General features: G+C 36.1%; 1 protein-coding gene across 5 annotated transcripts in view; it reads right to left on the minus strand.

Moving 5' to 3' along the window:
- The window catches only part of LOC128987870 (neurofibromin), a 79,407-nt gene that overhangs the window by 25,118 nt on the left and 35,890 nt on the right, over positions 1–18,399 (minus strand). For 3 of the 5 annotated variants that reach the window (XM_054408955.1, XM_054408964.1, XM_054408937.1), the window contains 13 exons: positions 16,290–16,464; positions 14,250–14,489; positions 12,818–13,021; positions 11,767–11,889; positions 9,848–9,868; positions 5,993–6,131; positions 5,289–5,453; positions 4,332–4,571; positions 3,577–3,757; positions 3,003–3,186; positions 2,505–2,640; positions 2,184–2,345; positions 505–763 (listed from right to left, as the gene is read on the minus strand). In XM_054408955.1, the coding sequence (XP_054264930.1) occupies positions 505–763; positions 2,184–2,345; positions 2,505–2,640; positions 3,003–3,186; positions 3,577–3,757; positions 4,332–4,571; positions 5,289–5,453; positions 5,993–6,131; positions 9,848–9,868; positions 11,767–11,889; positions 12,818–13,021; positions 14,250–14,489; positions 16,290–16,464 (2,229 nt within the window). The remainder of the gene's footprint in view (positions 1–504; positions 764–2,183; positions 2,346–2,504; positions 2,641–3,002; positions 3,187–3,576; positions 3,758–4,331; positions 4,572–5,288; positions 5,454–5,992; positions 6,132–9,847; positions 9,869–11,766; positions 11,890–12,817; positions 13,022–14,249; positions 14,490–16,289; positions 16,465–18,399) is intronic. The other 2 variants (XM_054408972.1, XM_054408946.1) reach the window with 1 other exon arrangement.

Consider the following 18,399-nt stretch of genomic DNA (forward strand, 5'->3'; position numbering starts at 1 on the left):
AGCCCCGGTGCCGCACAGCGTCGAGCGAATCCATTCTGCTTTCAAATATTTTGGTCTGTCGAATAGTAAATGGCGTGCGGTGATGTGCAAGTGTTACGACAAGAGTTAACGTAGTTTGCTAAAACACTCATAGATAGCAGCACTGCCTGGAACTAGCCGGTCCCATCGTATTGCCAATTCGAGAAAGACGGGTCAACAAGTTGATTTCTAAGTTTGCCAGAAGGGGATTTTACGGGGAAATTTACTACCAACCTACACTAAATAAAGCACCCATTCCTAGCTAATCATAGACATAAAAATTCCTGCTCTTGCCGGTATGCCGCTGCGCAGAAATTGAATGGAAAGTAGGCGATGCCGGCACTCACCGGTGAGCGTTCGGCATTGGCAGAAAGGAACTAGAGCACTCACCGGTGAGTGGCCCGCAGCGAACGTGTTAAGGTCTAAATGATTAATAGATTGTTTCATAGCACAAGTCTATTTCAAATCTCTTCTTAGATATTGTACCTGAGAACTGAGGCATGGTACAGGTGCAGAGGGAGTGTATGATGTTGATGACCAGTCCGTGTGTGCTGGCACGCATGCTGAGAGACCCAGAGCACACCAGCAGTGTGACTGCGTGGAACAAGTACGGCAGATGACGGGCCACGTCTAGACAGTTGTTGAAGGACAACATGAGCAGGTAGCGAGCCAGGATGGCGATGTCGTCCCACAACATGTGCTGCTCTAGAGAGGGAGTGGGCGAGGTACACGTCTTGTCCAGAACCTAGTCACACAAACATTCATACAACAATATACAATTTTGTTTACACATTTTCACTTATCAGGGGGCCACAGAATTACTGGGGGAATGTTATTAGAACTACGCAGTCAATGTTCACGATTTTGTCGTGACCACAGAAGATTTTCTTGATTTTGCTGTGACCTCGGAAGATGTTTGATTTCACCGTGTACACAGAAGACAGTCTCAATTTAGTGGACAGTAACGATTTGACAGTGACCTCAGATTAAAATCAGGTTTTCACTATGAAATTAGAAAATTCCTAGGTTTCCCAGAATTCACGGTCTGTGGCACAATGACAAATCCACTGTGAGTCTTAGTTCAACAATAACCACTAACTCCCATAGATTCTTAAGCCTAGAGTTCAACAATTTACGCAATATTTTCCAATTAGTCCATGGCAAATAACTCAAGGGGATGGAAAAACCCCTTGAGAGCATTGTTTGTAAAAATTAAAATAATCAATGTTGTTAATTTATACACCATGTTAGTAATACATATTGAAATGAACATATAAGAACAAAAATATATTACCAGAACACCAAAGGGAACATGAGACTTGATATCCCAATGCACAGATTAGCCAAAACTAAATCAACTAATAAAATAAATATGAATGCTAAAACTACACATGTTAATGTTTAAAATAGAAAATCCCTAATTAACTCGTTAAATATCCATTTTATTGAATGAGTTTTCAGATTTCCTTGTGATATTAGATTTGAAGTTAGAATCGGCCAAGACCTATTCTATTGTTAATATTGTTAGGATTAATGATTGTTATCTTACTAGAGTTTTCTGGTTTCTGGTTATATGACAAAGCCTATCTCGTTGTAGGCCTATTATTACGGGTGGCGTCGTCCTGTAATCCAGCTACTAGGAGGTCACGAATTGTGGATAATTATAGGGATGCACTGTGGATGCGATGCTACCTGGTGTGGATTAACGTCCGCACTAGTGAGTACTACGACTATCCGCAGTACTATCGTAATAATTAGACCAATTCGTTAATTACGAGGAAAAAATGTGGTTCGGATTCCACAATAAACTGTAGGTCCCTTAGTTGCCATTAGCTGTATGGGCTATTAATTAACAGCTGTGTCTAAGGAACATGTCGGCCTTAGTCACTAACAAGACTACAAGATCGCGCCACTCATCCTACACTCATCCTTCACTCATATTTGGGTTAAAATACGTACATATTGGCGTCCCCATCTTAAATAATTGATAATTGATAATTATGATCAATCATCAATAGAAATTTCTGATTTCTATGCCTTATGTACATTTAAAAAGAATAACATCTTAATAATATAACAGAAAGAGTAATATATTAGGCTACTGTGTTTATTTTATTTATTTCGATATTTTTATCAGAATACCCATCAAGTAATATAAGACATACCCTGCATAGTCGGCCAATAATTTTCTTGGCCACCAGTTGGACGTTGGCTGAGGCCAGAGCCACTGCAGTATCGGCCAGTATCTCTACCACATTACTGCCCACTCCTGCTTCTCCCGACCTCTTGATAAAGCTGTCCAGCACCATGTCTATCAGTTCTGGAACCTACATCACACAACTACTATAGTTCTTAGCACTAATCAATTCATTCAATTACCTTGTTAATCACTTAAGAGTTGTCCAATCTATTTTACAAATTTTTGAAAAGTCAACAAATGAAAAGATTTGTTGTTACAGAAGATTAAAACGAATAAGTTGCATTACCTGTCCGAGGGATCCCCAAATCTTTGCCTGGATTGAGGGATACATTTGTTCCTCTTGAATGGTTAGTAAAATGAGTTTTTCTAAAATCTGTGCAACTTTTTGCTGTCGTTTACTTTCATCTGATGGCTTACAGAACCTGAAAAAATATTTCATAGTTCGTAGAGTCGATTGACCATTTTGTTTTTGCTATCACCACATTTCCAAAACTAACAAAATGTAAACTACAAGTCAATAAACAGATTACGGTATAAAAATTCAACTATAATCTATTACTTGAATGAGTTTAACAACAATGATGATGTAGTTCAATGTTTGTTTATCAGCAGTAGGCCTATACATATGACTAGTTTGTTAGTTCTAGAAAACTACCAGGTTACATTTATAACCCCAAAAAATATCAGGTCTTCTGGAAGAACATAGCTGATTGTATAGTAAACTTTGCTTGATTTCTTATTAAATATTTTAAAATACAGTAAGTAGGAGGAACCCTGTTCATACCTGACTAGATTTGCCAACCACGGAGTCATATATTCTAGACATAAATGTTTTAGTTCAATCGTTGACACTCGGAAACCTTGAATGCATTCCTCAAGAAACTCAAGTGTGAGGTGAGGTTCATTTGTGGCCAGCTTCTCACTCACAGATTTGATGAATATTGTGTTGTTGGAAGGAATGCATAACCCTGCAAGAAACAAATATAAGCATGATAAAATATCCTACTTAATAATGACCTCATAGCTCATGTCAAACTTGTAGGGTTGAAATTTCATTTAAAGCAATATGTTAAATGACACCCTCACAACTGTTTCACAAAAAGTGGTAAGATAGCTTCCTTATGAGCCAAGATTTATTATGTTATAATTATCAAGAAATAAACATTCTCCAACAACGCATTTAGCCGAGATTTTATGGTAAAGAATCTTTATGCAAAGTTTCTAGTTGATATATTTTGTCATTTTCGAGTTATTGTTAGAACATGAAAATGCACTGTGTACCAGAATCAGGATTCATTTTGTTCATTCAATTGATAAATCCTGTTTATATGTTTTACTAATCTAACATAAATACTCACCAGACGTTTCTAAAAGTTGTCCTTCAATTTTGAGGTCAAAGGTGGCTGTCAAAGCACAAAGCTGGTTGTAAGCTGCTGTCCTCAAGTTGGGATCTGAAGATCCAAGATTTAACAGTGCCATGTTGAGCAGAGTTCCTGGTACATCTTTCGGTCTTATCTTTTGGTGGACTGTAACTGAATCCTAAAAATACAAAGCCATAAATTAATATAAGGATTATATAATAATATACTTAAAAATATAAACAACCACTTGGTAAAATGTGATATGTACACTATGTTTGCCTAGCATAATTCTCACCTCATGTATGTGCTCCGTTTCTGACAGCACAAAATAGCTGTAGTTAATTATACTACAACAGTTTGTTTAAACAAACAACAGGAAACTTAAACCAAGTTGGTCAGTCGGTAGCGTCGCGGACTTCGGGCCCAAGGCAGTAGTGTCGTGGGTTCGGATCCAGGTCACTGCCACTAACTTTTATCAGTACAGTTCACCTTTGTACTGTACCGGCTCACCCCTTGCTTTGCTGGATACGTTCCACACACAGATCTGTAGTCTATGTGGACGGGCAAATGCAAGGTTAAAAGAGGCCGCCAACCTCTTTTAAAAAAAAAAAAAACCTCTATTTGTTAATATTTTATCCAGCTACTTTTCTAGATTACAACTATTTAATGCATATTCTTGATTTGTTTTATGTATAATGAAATTATCAATTCTAGCCACACAAGATATAACAGGTTTGACAATATTTACTAACCGGCTGCGAGAGTTCCCAGCGGTTACGGATGTGTATGATAGCCTGTACGATGGTGTCGCAGTCATTGTGTATGAAGGACAGCGGCCCCGCCTCGTTTGCGATGGTGAGTGTGAACTGGTTGTCGTCCACGAGACACACCTCCTCAATCTCTGATGCATAGTAGACGTCGTTCAGCAGTACAGAGTGTGACAACACCTTGGTCTTCTCTGAAGATGTGATCTGTATGGCCGTGGGGCCCACCTGTGATAAAACAATACATGTCAATATTACTTCAACTATCAGCTGTAAATTCATGGCGATATTTGCTACAAGTTAAGTCCTTAACCACAAATAATTTATAATTGTATACAGGGTTGAAAAAAATCCCGGGACAGTTAAGTATTTCAAAAAATAATCAAAATAGAGCCACAAAATTTGGAACAAAGTTACTGGGCAAATAATTTTATTACATTATTCAATGATACGTTACTCCCTCAGAGGGATGGCTTGCTAGGAGTCAGACAAAAATAATAAAGGTAAGCATAGGTTGATATCTACATTAGTGATGTGTCTTAACCGAACACTGCAAAGGTCAAAACCGAAGCATTGCAAATTCAATAAATCTTTGAACATCTGTAATTTTAGCTTCGGCTGTCTGTTTGAGTTTGGGTTGCGGCATAGTATTTTACTAACAGAGACCTTTAATGTGATGTGCATAACAACGTATGCTTACAATTAAGATTTTCTTCTGACTCCTAGCGGGTCGTCCCCCTGAGGAGGTAGCGTATCATTGAATAGTGTGCTAAATGGATGTTATTGCCCAGTAACTGTGTACCAAGTTTTGAGGCTCTATCTTTATATATATTTATTTTATATTTAACTGCCTCGGCACATTTCCCCACCCTGTATGATACAAATGTTTCAACTATTAGTATAACCTAACCATACAAGTAAGCTAAATATTGTAGTTTTATTTACCTTGATCGCCACTTTTGTATCCTTGTGAGACAGTTTCAGAGCATTGTTGAACACTTTCAAATCCTCGTCCAGTGATAAAGTTGCTCCGGGCAGTTTTTGTTGGTCTGGTTCAATGAAGTCATTCAGACGAGCCGGAGCATCAATGAATATCAACGTGCGATTTCCCTTTAAAAAGAAAAATACATTGAAAAGAGGAGCCCAATAAAACAATAATTCTAGTCTGATTCTAGGATAAAAATTTGAATCAATAAAAAGAGCAACATGCCCAGTAGCAGGTACCCTCCTGTGAATGTGACATAACAAAGCTATAAATAATATTCATCTCTAGGAATTGCAAATAAAAACCAAAGGTTAAGAATAGTTAAAAAGGACAAATTTTGAAAACTTGTAATACAGTACATAGATTTAGGTGATAATAATAAAAGTACCTTAATATCATAAGTGCCATAAAATAATATATAGCTATTAAAATTGCAAATGGTAGTTAAATCAGTTTGCTTGAAACATTCTAAGCACTGGTTTGTGCCCTACTTGCTCTACTTAATGTGAGGTTAAATATCTTACTGACTTTAAATAGCAGATTCTTGGTTAATCAGATTAAGTACAGATTAAGTAAAGAATTCAGAATACAAAAATAAACTTGAATTTTGAGCACAACCGGCAATTAACACAGATGATATCAGATCGTGGATGTTCAATGGTACCTTAAGAGGAGCAAGCATTCTGTCGTGGAACTTGGTGTACTCTCGAACCCAAGAGTTGCAGTTGTATACATACGCAGCATGGATGTTCTCGTACGCCACCTCTGGTAGTACGTAAAACCACTTTTGAAGAAACTCAGTCCTGTAGAAAAACATAATTTATTTTTACTTAATCCAATAAACATTGTCACAACAATATTTGGAGGAATTATTTTCTTTTTTTAGTTTAGAATGTCGAAAAAATATATGGGTTGAATATACAGTTAAATAAATGAGAAATACATTTTAGACATGTAAACAAGATTTAAAAATCATCCTGTCAGGATGTTTTTTTTTTCCTAGGACGCTAGGCATGAGCCCGGGATTGTTTTTCACATTACTTCAGGCTAGACCGGTGGGTTGCGGCATTATAATTTGGATCAAATCGATTGGTGATTATGTCGCGGTGTTAACAGATCTGTAAATTTAAAAAATAGGCAATTCATCAAACTAACTTGAATTGGATATTCTTAGTGTTGTTATTTTAATCTTGTCCAATTTTTACAAATAATATTATTTTTTTATTTTATTACCTAGTAAATTATTGACAATGTTAGAAAAGAAGCTCGAAAGAGGTTAAGCAGCAGAGGCAAATGGTAGTGGAGGAATTGTTACAACAATTTAGATACATGCACTTGGTAATACACTTTAAATTTCACAACTCATGTATGTACACAAATATTCTCTTGCAATAAATACAGCCTAAGTATAACCAGATAAATTTGTAAAAATGGGGAAGTGTTAAAAAGATTCCAACATATGCTATGTTATGCGTTATTTAAGAGGTGTTATGTGAATTATCTGCCACCCGAAATTGGGGTTAAAGGAAATACACCCACAAATTTATCTCTGAAAAATTCAAATATTACTAAAAGGTTAAGACACTACACCAACATGCATCAGAGAGATCCTTATTATTAGGTAATATAAAGGGAGACATTATGCTATGTAAATTACAACGTCATTTTAGCTGATAAGTTAGTTTCATACTGGTTACACTACTGGATCAAGTAGCCAGTCATATTTCTCTTCATCTTAAAACATGCATTAAGGCTTTAATTTTAGAACAATTTTTGACTTGGAAGGAAAGTTTCAACCAATCGGTGTTATAAGAATATATTTTAGTTTACAAGATATTTATCATGAAACGATAGTCCATACTCTTCTCCTAACCTTAAAAAATACATGTCCATTATTATTTACTTTCTTAAAACAAAACCAACAAAATACAGACTGAAAAAGGTGTATAGAGTAGTATAAATGCACCGAGTTTTGTTTAAGGCTAAACTGTAATTAGTTATGCTATTGTATTTTTTTTAAATGCATTATTAAAAGGTAATTATGTAACTAATGGGTCTTGGTCTTGTTCAATAAGGGATGACCACCTTGTGGTAAATAGTGGTGGTATGACAGGCAAAGCTCTCTCAAATTACTTAATGCTTTTTACCATGCGGTTGGCATTCTGGGTTATAGTAGTATGTTTTCTGTGGTTCCAGGGATGTGCTACTGTTAAAATAATATCTTCTCTCTTTGTTTTTGATACTTTGATAACTTTTTTGTCATAAATTATGTTATAAATGACATTGAGTTGTCCTTTTAGTTTAACCTGTATATACAAAGTAACATTAATTGTCACTATTGACAGCAGTAAATCTATCTGCACGACTCAGTTTAACTACATTCATTTTCATTCAAAATCTGGCTACAACTAGGGAATGGAATGTCTATTGCTCTCCATAGTGAAATCTTTTTACTTTCTAGATTATCAAAGTTTAGTGTTGAGATAGGCATGGATATTAGCACTCATACAGGAGGAGTTAACTCATTATAATGTGGGATAGTGTTCAAACATTTGAATTATATTTCAATTGTTAACTTATTAGTTCAGAATTATACATTTCAAAAACACAAGCATAGCAATTGATGTTGCTGTTGAAATATATAGATATAAAATATTGCTAATGCATGCTTTTAGACTCTTTTTACTATTCTAAACTTTATTTCTGTTTCTTTTCTTGCAGAAAATAACGCAATTAAACTCTTTAAATCCCGACTACAATTAATTGTCCAGTTTTTACCGTAGATGTTTGACGTTAATACAATAGGCCTACTTTTTTCTTTCGTTTTACCATGCCCAGTTCCAAAAATACATTTTAAAATAAGCAAATATCTATCTATATATTAATAGGCAAGCATGTTTCTTTAAAACCTTTTTTCTCAGCTCGTGTGCATCGTAGGGAAAATCTACGCATACTGTTAGAAAGCTATTTTCCTTTAGGTGTGCAGAATCCCTTTATAAATTAAAATAGGCTCAAAAATAAGCACAAAAAATGAATTTAAAATTTTGAAAAATTTAACATGGATATTATGAGTTGCCATGCTGGCGACGAAATAACAACGAAATATAAACAGAAAATCAAAACAAATGGAAGAAACTCCAATCACATGTTCTATTCAAAGTGTGGAATGAAAATAAAGAAGTCTGTACATTAAATATTTTTGGTCGAGTTTCGACCACTGGACGACCTCTAGTGTTATTATAATGTTAACCCTTATAGCCCAGTAAATAAATATTTTTATCGTAACCAAATGATGGAATGCTGGATTTGTCCCCACTTCTACCGGTTGAGCTTTCCCCCCACCCCCCTCCAAACCTAGAAAATGTAGTGTTTCACTTAACTGATCGTCAGTCGCATACTATGTATACTATCGTGTTGAAATTTGTTTTATTTTATTTCTGATTAGTTTTCCTACAACAATAGAAGTAATACGCAAATATGGTTCAAACAATAGTATATTTTTCAAGAACTTCACTAGCCTACTTGTAGAATTAGGGAGAAATCTAGCTTTCCACCATTTAGCTGTGAAGAAGGGTGTTTTATTGCTTTCATTGACTCATTTGCTTTCATAAACCAGTCGTCAAAAGAGCTAGATGGATATAGTATAGAGAATACTACATCCGACTTTAGTACAATTTAATTGTCAACACATAATTAAATACTTTTGAATTTCACCTTTCTTCATCATAGAAGAAAGTATGTCATTAAATACTTGTTGTTATAACCTCTAAGGGAAGTCTTACCTTTGCCTCTGCTGAACAGCCAATGTATACTAAATTAATTGTTCTCGAGCTCAACAACCAAATAGCCAAATAGATTAGAATTTGAGTCAAAATAAACTCTTCTTTTACCAAGTATCATTTGACCGATGTTTATAATCTTGGCAACATTAACATCAACCTTTAACAGAAACAGTTTAGAGAAGGGTCGGGAATTTGTAATAAATACTGTATTACTTACAACTATGTAATATTTATGTATACAGAGTCAAACATTTATTTATCGGCGGAAATATTTGCAGTCCAATCTTTTCCTTACCTCCACCCTCCCAATAATCCTACACTGCCCACGCTAGGCCTAAGTGCCAGCTTATATGTCAACAGCTGTAGGGCTGGTTTGTGTTACCAATTGACAGATAGGATCCTAATATTTGAAGATAAAAAAGGATAATCTTGTCCTATATTTTATCTACATTAAATATGACTCTTATTTTTTTCAAACAGTTTTTATAGTACAGTACCACCATTTTTAATTAAAGCTAGGTTAAACACTATTAAGAGGGAATGGTCCTAAATAATGTTGATGGGACATACTAAATTTGGAAATGCTACTAACTAAGCCAAAAACATAAAAACTGCAGTTTTCAGTATTTGAACAACTGCATAAAACCCATATACAAAATTATTCTAATCAGAGGAGTAAAGAGTCCATTGCAGTAAAATAGGCATGATCACACCCAGGAACACTGATGGAATCTTACCTGTTTTGTGACCTAAGCAAGCTGAAAAATGCACCAAAGAACTAAAAGTTGAGGGTAAATAAAAGAGGGGGTTTTATAATTTTGGTGCAATTTGACAGTTGCTTTTTGCTCAGTTAGTTTGGTAAAACATTGAAAATTGTAATGCAAAGCGAACTAACACTTAATAATTTGATGGGGGAAAAATACCTGTTACATACGCCTTTTTATTGGTTCGGTTTTTGTCTTATCAATTGTTGTGTTTCAGTTGTTATTTTGGTTGTTTTACTTATAACTTATTTGAAATGTCTGCAATAATCCTCAAATTAACAAAAAGGTTGTTACATTAATTCCTGAACACTCATCATGTTTGTTTTAACGCATGCATGAACACCAATTGAAAAACAGTAGTTGGGATTTGGTATCCTTAAATATTGGTGTAATGTACATTTATCATAATTCAGAGAGGTCCCAATTAATTTCAAATCAGGCCGAGATTTCCCAATTAATTTCTAGAAAAGATTATATACGTTTGCAATTGACAAATAATAAATAATTATTTTGCTTATTTTAGCTATTTTTCATGAATTTTTAACTTTGATCACAATAAACAATAAAAATAATTTCATCCTCGTTTTAATGTTGTGTTTACTATACACAGTTGCCGATGGACAGTGATAAAATGCTGCCGCAATAGCACGAACAATTGTAACATAAAATTCTGGTGCTTAGAACGTCATCATGTACCGCCTCTGCGTACCACAGGTTCGGAAACACTGGCGTAGACATCATGATTGTCTCCCACGATCACGGAAAAATCTTGAAGGTCACCACGATTGCGAAGATGTCCTCATTGTCGCCCGCGATCACTGGGAAATCTCTAACTTCTCCTATGACATCATAACAAATAACTCATCTGGTGGAGACACCCTCATCATATCCCTCGATAGTGTAAAAATTAATGGCATCTCCACGGATCATTAACTCATTATCATCATCACTCCCGATCTAAGAACAATTTGGAATATCTACTGTGGTTTTATAAATATCATCATTTCGCGATGGCATAAAAATTCTGAAATTCCCTACGGTCATGTAGAAATCAATGTCTTCTGTAGTCTCGGCATAATCCTGAATACCTACCATGGTAAAGTGAACATTATCATTGTTTTCTGCAGCCATGGGAAAATGCTGAATATCTACCACGGTCATATGGATATCCTCATTGTCTTACGTGTATGGTAAATCGTCAATATCCCCCACTATCTTGTTTACATTAACATCGTCTTTTGCGATTATGAAAATGTAATCCCCCCCCCCCCCGCAATCATAGGGAAAGCATGCATTTTTTGCAAAGACATCATCATAGTCGTCCACAATTGCCGAAAAATACTCCATTCCCTACAATCGCAAAGATGTTGTAATCGTGTCGAAAGTATTAAATAATTAACCAAAACCGACATTTTCCTTTAATTTTCTTAGTTTTGGTTTTTTTTTCTCGAAACTAGCAAAACCAACAACTGACTTAAAATCAAACCGACCTAACCCTTATAATAAGTAATAATTATATTTATTTACAAAAATTGTTTCAAAAGGATTGGTGAACTTAGAAAATGTAGAGCCAAATTTCAGTAATCCTAAAAAAGCCAAATGTTTATTAATCCTAAAAGGTTATTATAAAATTACCACCATTATTTGAGGTGTTAGAATGTGTCTGATAGGAATGTGTGGTAAAATTCTTAACACATTTTTAGATGGTTAACTGTATGAACAAAAATATTTTGTTGATTTTTGTAAACTAGAACATTTATTTGTGTTTAGTTTATAATGTAGTTACTAGTTACATTCAGAGGAGAGCATTTATCAACCCTATTAAACCTCCTCATTAATTTCCTTTTGGATAACCATAAGATTATAATGTTAGCCTGTAATATAATAATTACCTAAATCGATTGTCTGAGCAGGCATGTGTGAAATCAACTACCAATTCAAACGGAGAGTGGCAGAATGGCTTCAACGTCAGAATAACATGGTAGATTAGTAGATCTCCGTTAGTCTCTCCAATCCTGAAACCAAACAAATAAATACATCGTAATGCTTAGTTCAACTTGTGAATATTAACTCTATTGCAAATCTACCTGGTCCATTAATTGGTTTTACTCTTGCAGGAATTAACACTATCATTGGATAAACCCTATATGCTTTAAACTGTTTAAAAAACATTATTAAACTTAAAGTGTTCACAATCTACAGGTAAAGAAAAACTTCACCACAGACCATTTTTAGCCGTAGTCCACATTAAGGGATCGAAATCATTAGTTGACACTGATTCACTGTTTCATTTTAGCTTCTCATCACCACAGGGTTGACTGGTCTACAGGAATATCCACCAAGCTTGCTGGTGTATAGATAAATATAAATAATGAGTGCAAATCACAAATTTTAGGCAACAATAGCCTATATTAAAAAAAATAGTACAAATTACTAAACATTTAAAATATATTCCCATCAAGCAGCACATCAATTCATTTCTGTTTACTATGCAATACACTAAAATATAATAAAAATTGTTGTTTTATTAAAGAACGCCAATTTAAAGCCATAGGTGGATTTTATTCTAAGCCTACAACTTAAAGTTGAATTAGAGTTAAAAATACTATTAACAATGACAGTGTGATTATACTGAGGAATAAATATATGTTGGTATAAGTAGAGATATAAAGAACTCATAAACACAGGTAGGTAGGACCATTAACATTTTGATCATTTGATACTTTGATCATTTATGTGACATCAAAAAAATCAGTAATTTAAATCAGCTTTCAGTGGTCCAATTTAAATACTGTACATTTATTTTATTCACAAACTGTCTTCAACATCATCAAAATAATAATGGGATTCATACCCGAAGTTAGAATAAAACCAAATACTCTAACAATATCCAATGTATATTTAATATTGAACACTATTGTCTTGATTTAGTTAACTACTAACTTGTATCGCCTTGCAATGTAGTAGAAGACTGGGTGGCCTGCTTTGGAAGTGCCTGCCTGATAGAAGATGTTGAGGGACTTGATGCTTTTGAATTCTTCTTTTTCATGCATGTTGTGTTTCACCATTATTTCCTCAAAATTAGTGCTGGACATGTCAATAGAGCTCCACCGAGCATACGATGAGAACAACAGGCTGTCAACAGACCTGTAACATATACAGAAGAACATTCCATTAACTAATTTAATTTACTAGTTGAATATGAAAACAATAAACTAAAACAACAAAAAAGGAGCAAGCAAATTTGTTACTGTTGTATTTCCTCGTCTAATCAGATAATAAAGACCCTACATAGAGTCAAAGCTGGGTGTCCAGCGTCCCATCAAAATTAAATTCAAGGACAATTTCCAGGTCAAGACTAAACTCAATACTCAAAACAATAATAAATTACTTAAGTATACCTGATAGTAAATTAAAACACCATCAGCAAATTCCGTCATAATTTCTTGCTATTGCAGCCACATCGGTGTTTAGATCTTTCGATAGCGGCAAAATTAGTGACGATTTCTCACAATCACGGCGACACAGGTGATAATATCTTTTAATAACGCGATCGTGACAATACCTGTGATGTTACGCAATCATGGCAACATCGTCTCAAATCATCTCGTAATCTCCGATCGTCTCTAAAGATTATTTCAGCTCGTGTGACTATCTTTTGCGATTGCCGCCACATCTGAGATGATCTTGCAATCATGGCAAAATTTATGATTATTTGTCGTGATTGTGGTAACAGCCGTTATCATCGCTTGTGATCGCTAAAATGCAAGAACTACAGTAGCGTCTTACACGATTGCAGCAAAATCCATGAAAGTTTCTTGTAACCATGGTAACCGACATGATGATTTCTTGCAATCGTGACAACATCGGCAATCATCTCCAGTGATTACCTCAACAACATTTAACATTCAAATATTTTAAGTTCCTGGTTCTTTACCTAATTTGCGTACAATTTGAATTTACATATTTTTTCCCGCACGTACAATTCCCAGTTTCTCAGTTTCTAGGTCGGCTACACACCCTGCAATGTCAAAGTGCTTCCCCATAGACATCCCATCCATGGGACTCTCTGTTGCCAGATTTTTACTCCAAGAGAACATAGTTTATTGAGGCCCTCACATAGGGTAATTCCCAGAGCTATCTTTTGGAAATTTGTGAAACTTGAAATATAATACATAAAACATAAAAAATTACATCTGTAAAAATTTTTTTCAATTACTACTCTAAAGGCTTAAAAGTTATGACAGTAACTAATTTCAGTTTGGCTTCGTAAAAAATCTGTGTACCACACTGTTGGTGGATCAATTAAACTATTCTTATTCTAAAACTAAAATTTAACACGGGCAAAGGTTTTACCCAGAGATGGGATACCCACTGGGAGTCCACAGGCTTGTGCTCTGGGGGGCCGAGGTAAGCCAGCAGAGTGGCCATCTTGTCAAAGGGTCGTCGACCTACGGCCTTGTGGTCGCGAGAGCTGCTGAGGTAGTCGCCAATGCGCTCCTGATGGTTCCACAACAGTCGGTGCAGAGCCAGCACGTTGGCATCACTGATGAAGGACATGGAGTGAGAACCTTGGTCCTCAGTCTCACAGTCAGACGCTATCTGGATGAAGAACCTTATAAACAACAACAAATAATTAGGAATTTGAGAAATTAACAACAAACAAGTCGTACATTCTATTATATATTTTTTTTATTAATAAAAGTAAATTTAATTCTAGAGTATTTCTTAGTACAGACCAGTGGCGGCTAAAGGGGGGGGGGGCTCAGCCCCCCCAGAAATCAGGATTCACATTTTTATTGGTTAGGTTAGAAAAATTAACTAAAAAAAAATTAATAGGAACCTCAAAGTATGATATTTGTAAACAAAATGTATTATTTTTTATATGGTGTCTAGTAGTCGGAAAAAACGGGAAAGTCGGGAATTAGTATTGATTTTCAAATCTGTCTTGAAAAGTATGGATTTAGTCTTTATTTTGATAAGAAAGTCGGGAATTTTCATGATTTTGCCACTATCATCGCAGACGACGCGGATGACGTTTCCATGGCCGCGGGAGTCAATGATGATGTCTACACGGCCGCGGGAAATGATGATAATTTTGCCGTGATCATTGCAGACGACGCCGATTACGTTTCCGTGGCCGCGGGAGTCAATGATGATGTCTACACGGCCGCAGGAAATAGGAAATGATCATAATTTTGCCGTGGTCATCGCAGCCGACGCCGATGATGTTTCCGTGGCCGCGGGAGTCAATGATGATGTCTACACGGCCGCAGAAAATGATCATATTTTTGCCGCGGTCATCGCAGCCAACGCCGATGACGTTTCCGTGGCCGCGGGAGTCAATGATGATGTCCACACGGCCGCAGGAAATGATCATAATTTTGCCGCGATCGCGATCTGTGATGATGACATCCGAGGCAGTTAATGATGATGTCTACTTGGTCGTGGAAGATTTTCATCATCAGAAAAATCCAAATTGGCTAGTTTGAATTTTTATTGCTGCATTTTTTCTTTACTTGAATCACCCCATTACATATTATTACTTTATGACATAAAGACAGGGTTTGGTGTACAATTAAAAAATTTGGCTAAATTATAAAAATTGGCATTAGTATCAAGAATTGAGAATTGCTACATTTTGGTATCAACGCATCACTAATTGTTGAAAAAACCAGTCTTGAAAAATTTGGCATTAGTCTGAAAAAGTCTGGAATTAGTCTCAATTTTTTAAATGGAAATAAACTAGAAACCATAAGTTTTAACTTTTTATGTGGTGCAAAATAACGTCTTACCGTTGCCAAAAAGGTGTTGGAGCTCTCAATAGACAAAATCAAGTTCTTGACTTCCTCTGTGAGAAGGCCTGAGTTATATGCTACAAACCAGCAATTAATTTAGGATCCTAGGTACACAGTATACACACCTTTAGGGTTTGGATCGGTCTGTTCCTTTATTTTATCTTATGTCAGGTATTTTCCATAATGTGTAAGGGTGAAATTCTTACATGGAATTCGTAAATTAGCCGATTACAAGGTCCATCAAGTATGTTCACTGAATCCGTAATTCCTTTTATGTTGATTTCCAAATAGCTACGTAGCTATACGTCTTTGGAGCTTATATTTTTTCACACATTTTCGGGGGAGGACCCCCGGCCCCCCCCCCCCCGGCAGCCCGGCTTAGCCCCCCCACATTTTGAGGCCTAGATCCGCCTATGGTACAGACTAGTTTGTAAGATAACTTTGGTCAGATATCTAATGCTAACTTAAAGCTTACTAAATGGATAACACTTCTTAATTATTCACAATTAACAATTAAAAATTACAAAATTATTTAGAATTATAAGCAATTTTTTTAGCCTAAATTTTAAAGCTGGGAAACTGAACACCTTTGGATCGTTAGATAGTATGGTATTTACCTTCGTCCTACTTCAAAGTGTGCCCTGAGAAAATCATTGAATGGAATCATATGTTGCTCCTTGCTGAACTCAACATGGTTGGCAATGTTTTGCAGGATCTTTGACATCAACATAAGTCCTCTTTTCACTGGCTGAGGAACAGTCTTGCCAACAATCCCCATTTCTTGTGGTGAAACTGTATCAAAGAAAGGCACGCTTTGTTTATCACAATACTTTGAAAAGTATACTGATTTACCTGTTTGTTTTTTTCAAGTCTTAATTTAACATTGACCTCTATATAAATCTGTTCTATTTCTTATACAAGAATATTATTCACACATCTTGCTTCAACAAACTCTATTTCCAAACTAAACCAATGTTTACAAAAACATGTTTACAAAAATCATCTGACAACAAAACATATTTAAACACAAATAAATCATATGATAAAAAGAACAGACTTAATACAACATCCCGCCTCAAGATGTCCACATCTTTATGAACCTGAGTACCGCCTCGGTTTCTTAATGGACCTTCCGTAACGGGTTACTGTGACAGCTCCTGGACGATCACGTGAGTTGCATGGACGATTAAGGACCATGGATGAACAGTTTGAAAGAATACCATCTCCTCCGTAGTACGGTGCAGGAACTAAGAACTTCCTGTTTCGGCGAATGGTTCTCTTGTCAGTTTCCACAAGGTAGGAACGTGGTTCGTTCAATTTCCTGACTACCTTACCGTGTCGACGTAGATCTGTTATCCATACCATGCTTCCAACTTCTAATTCACTTAAACCACTCGCTCCATGTCGTTTATCAAATTGTATCTTGTACTTATTCTGGTACTTATTCTCCCTCTCAAAAAAATTCTTGTTTTCCACAGGATTTCCAACCAAAGTAGATGGAAGATTGTCTCTTAATTTCCTTCCAAACATAAGTTCAGATGGGGAAAAGCCGGTTTCAAGAGGTGAGGTCCGGTAAGAAAGTAGGGCAAGTTCAAATTTATCCTTGTTTTTCTTCATTAGCCCTTTTGCTACTTTCACAGCTGCTTCAGCTGCCCCATTTCCCTGATGGTGGTGGGGACTACTTCTGAATGTGGAGAACCCCCACTCCTTTGCAAACAATTTAAATTCACTTGAGTCAATATGGTGAAATTGTGTCCCACTATCTGAATAAACACGTTGAGGAATTCCAAAACGTGAAAATGTGGTTTTGCAAACCCGAATCACATCTGAAGCCCTCATTCGATGCATTTCCTCGACTTCAAAGTATCTTGAGTAGTGATCCACGATAACCATATACCACTTGTCTTCGTGTTTGAACAAGTCAACAGACACATTTTGCCACGGGTAATCCGGAACAGTTCTCGGAATCAACGGTTCACTGTGATTAGTTGAGTTCTGAATACACACTGGACACGATTTGATTTTCCTTTCTATTTCTTGAGAAATTCCAGGCCACCACATGGTTCCCAAAGCACGTTTCCTTGTTTTTGTGATTCCCAAGTGTCCACTGTGAAGCCTCTCGAGCATTTCCGCTCGTAGTTCCTGAGGTATTATCATCCGAGTTCCTCAAAGCAATAACCCATCAATACAACTTAACTCGTCTTTCACGTTAAAGTACTCTTGAATCTCATTAGGTAAACTTGATTTTACTGGCCATTCGTCTAGAATTTGTAACTTAAGTTGTGCACAGATTGGATCTCTCATTTGTGAGTGAAGTACCTTTGTCACATTTTCATCTGTAGTGTTTATACTAATCAGACTGATTTCGTGGACGAAGGCTTCCACTTCTTCGGTCAATTCGCCATCTTCATTAGCCGGAATAGGACTTCTTGATAGTAGATCTGCTATGGCAAGGTCTTTCCCTGGGGTCCAGGTCATGCGATAATCGTATCTCATCATACGCATTCGGAATCGCTGTAGCCTCGGTGAGAGCTCGTCCAAATTTTGTGTTTTGAAAATTGAGACAAGCGGTTTGTGGTCGGTCTCAATTGTATACATTTTACCCATTAGGAAACATTTCAAACGGTCACTTGCCCATGTGCACGCAAGCGCTTCTCTCTCAATGTTACTGTAGTTTTCTTCAGCAGTCGTTAGAGTCCGAGATACATATGCCACAGGTTTCTTGTT

The sequence above is a fragment of the Macrosteles quadrilineatus genome, unplaced genomic scaffold (assembly GCF_028750875.1).
Source record: "Macrosteles quadrilineatus isolate MER2022 unplaced genomic scaffold, UCM_ALF_1.0 Scaffold_1__1_contigs__length_201487025, whole genome shotgun sequence".
NCBI classification, from domain to species: Eukaryota; Metazoa; Arthropoda; class Insecta; order Hemiptera; family Cicadellidae; genus Macrosteles; species Macrosteles quadrilineatus.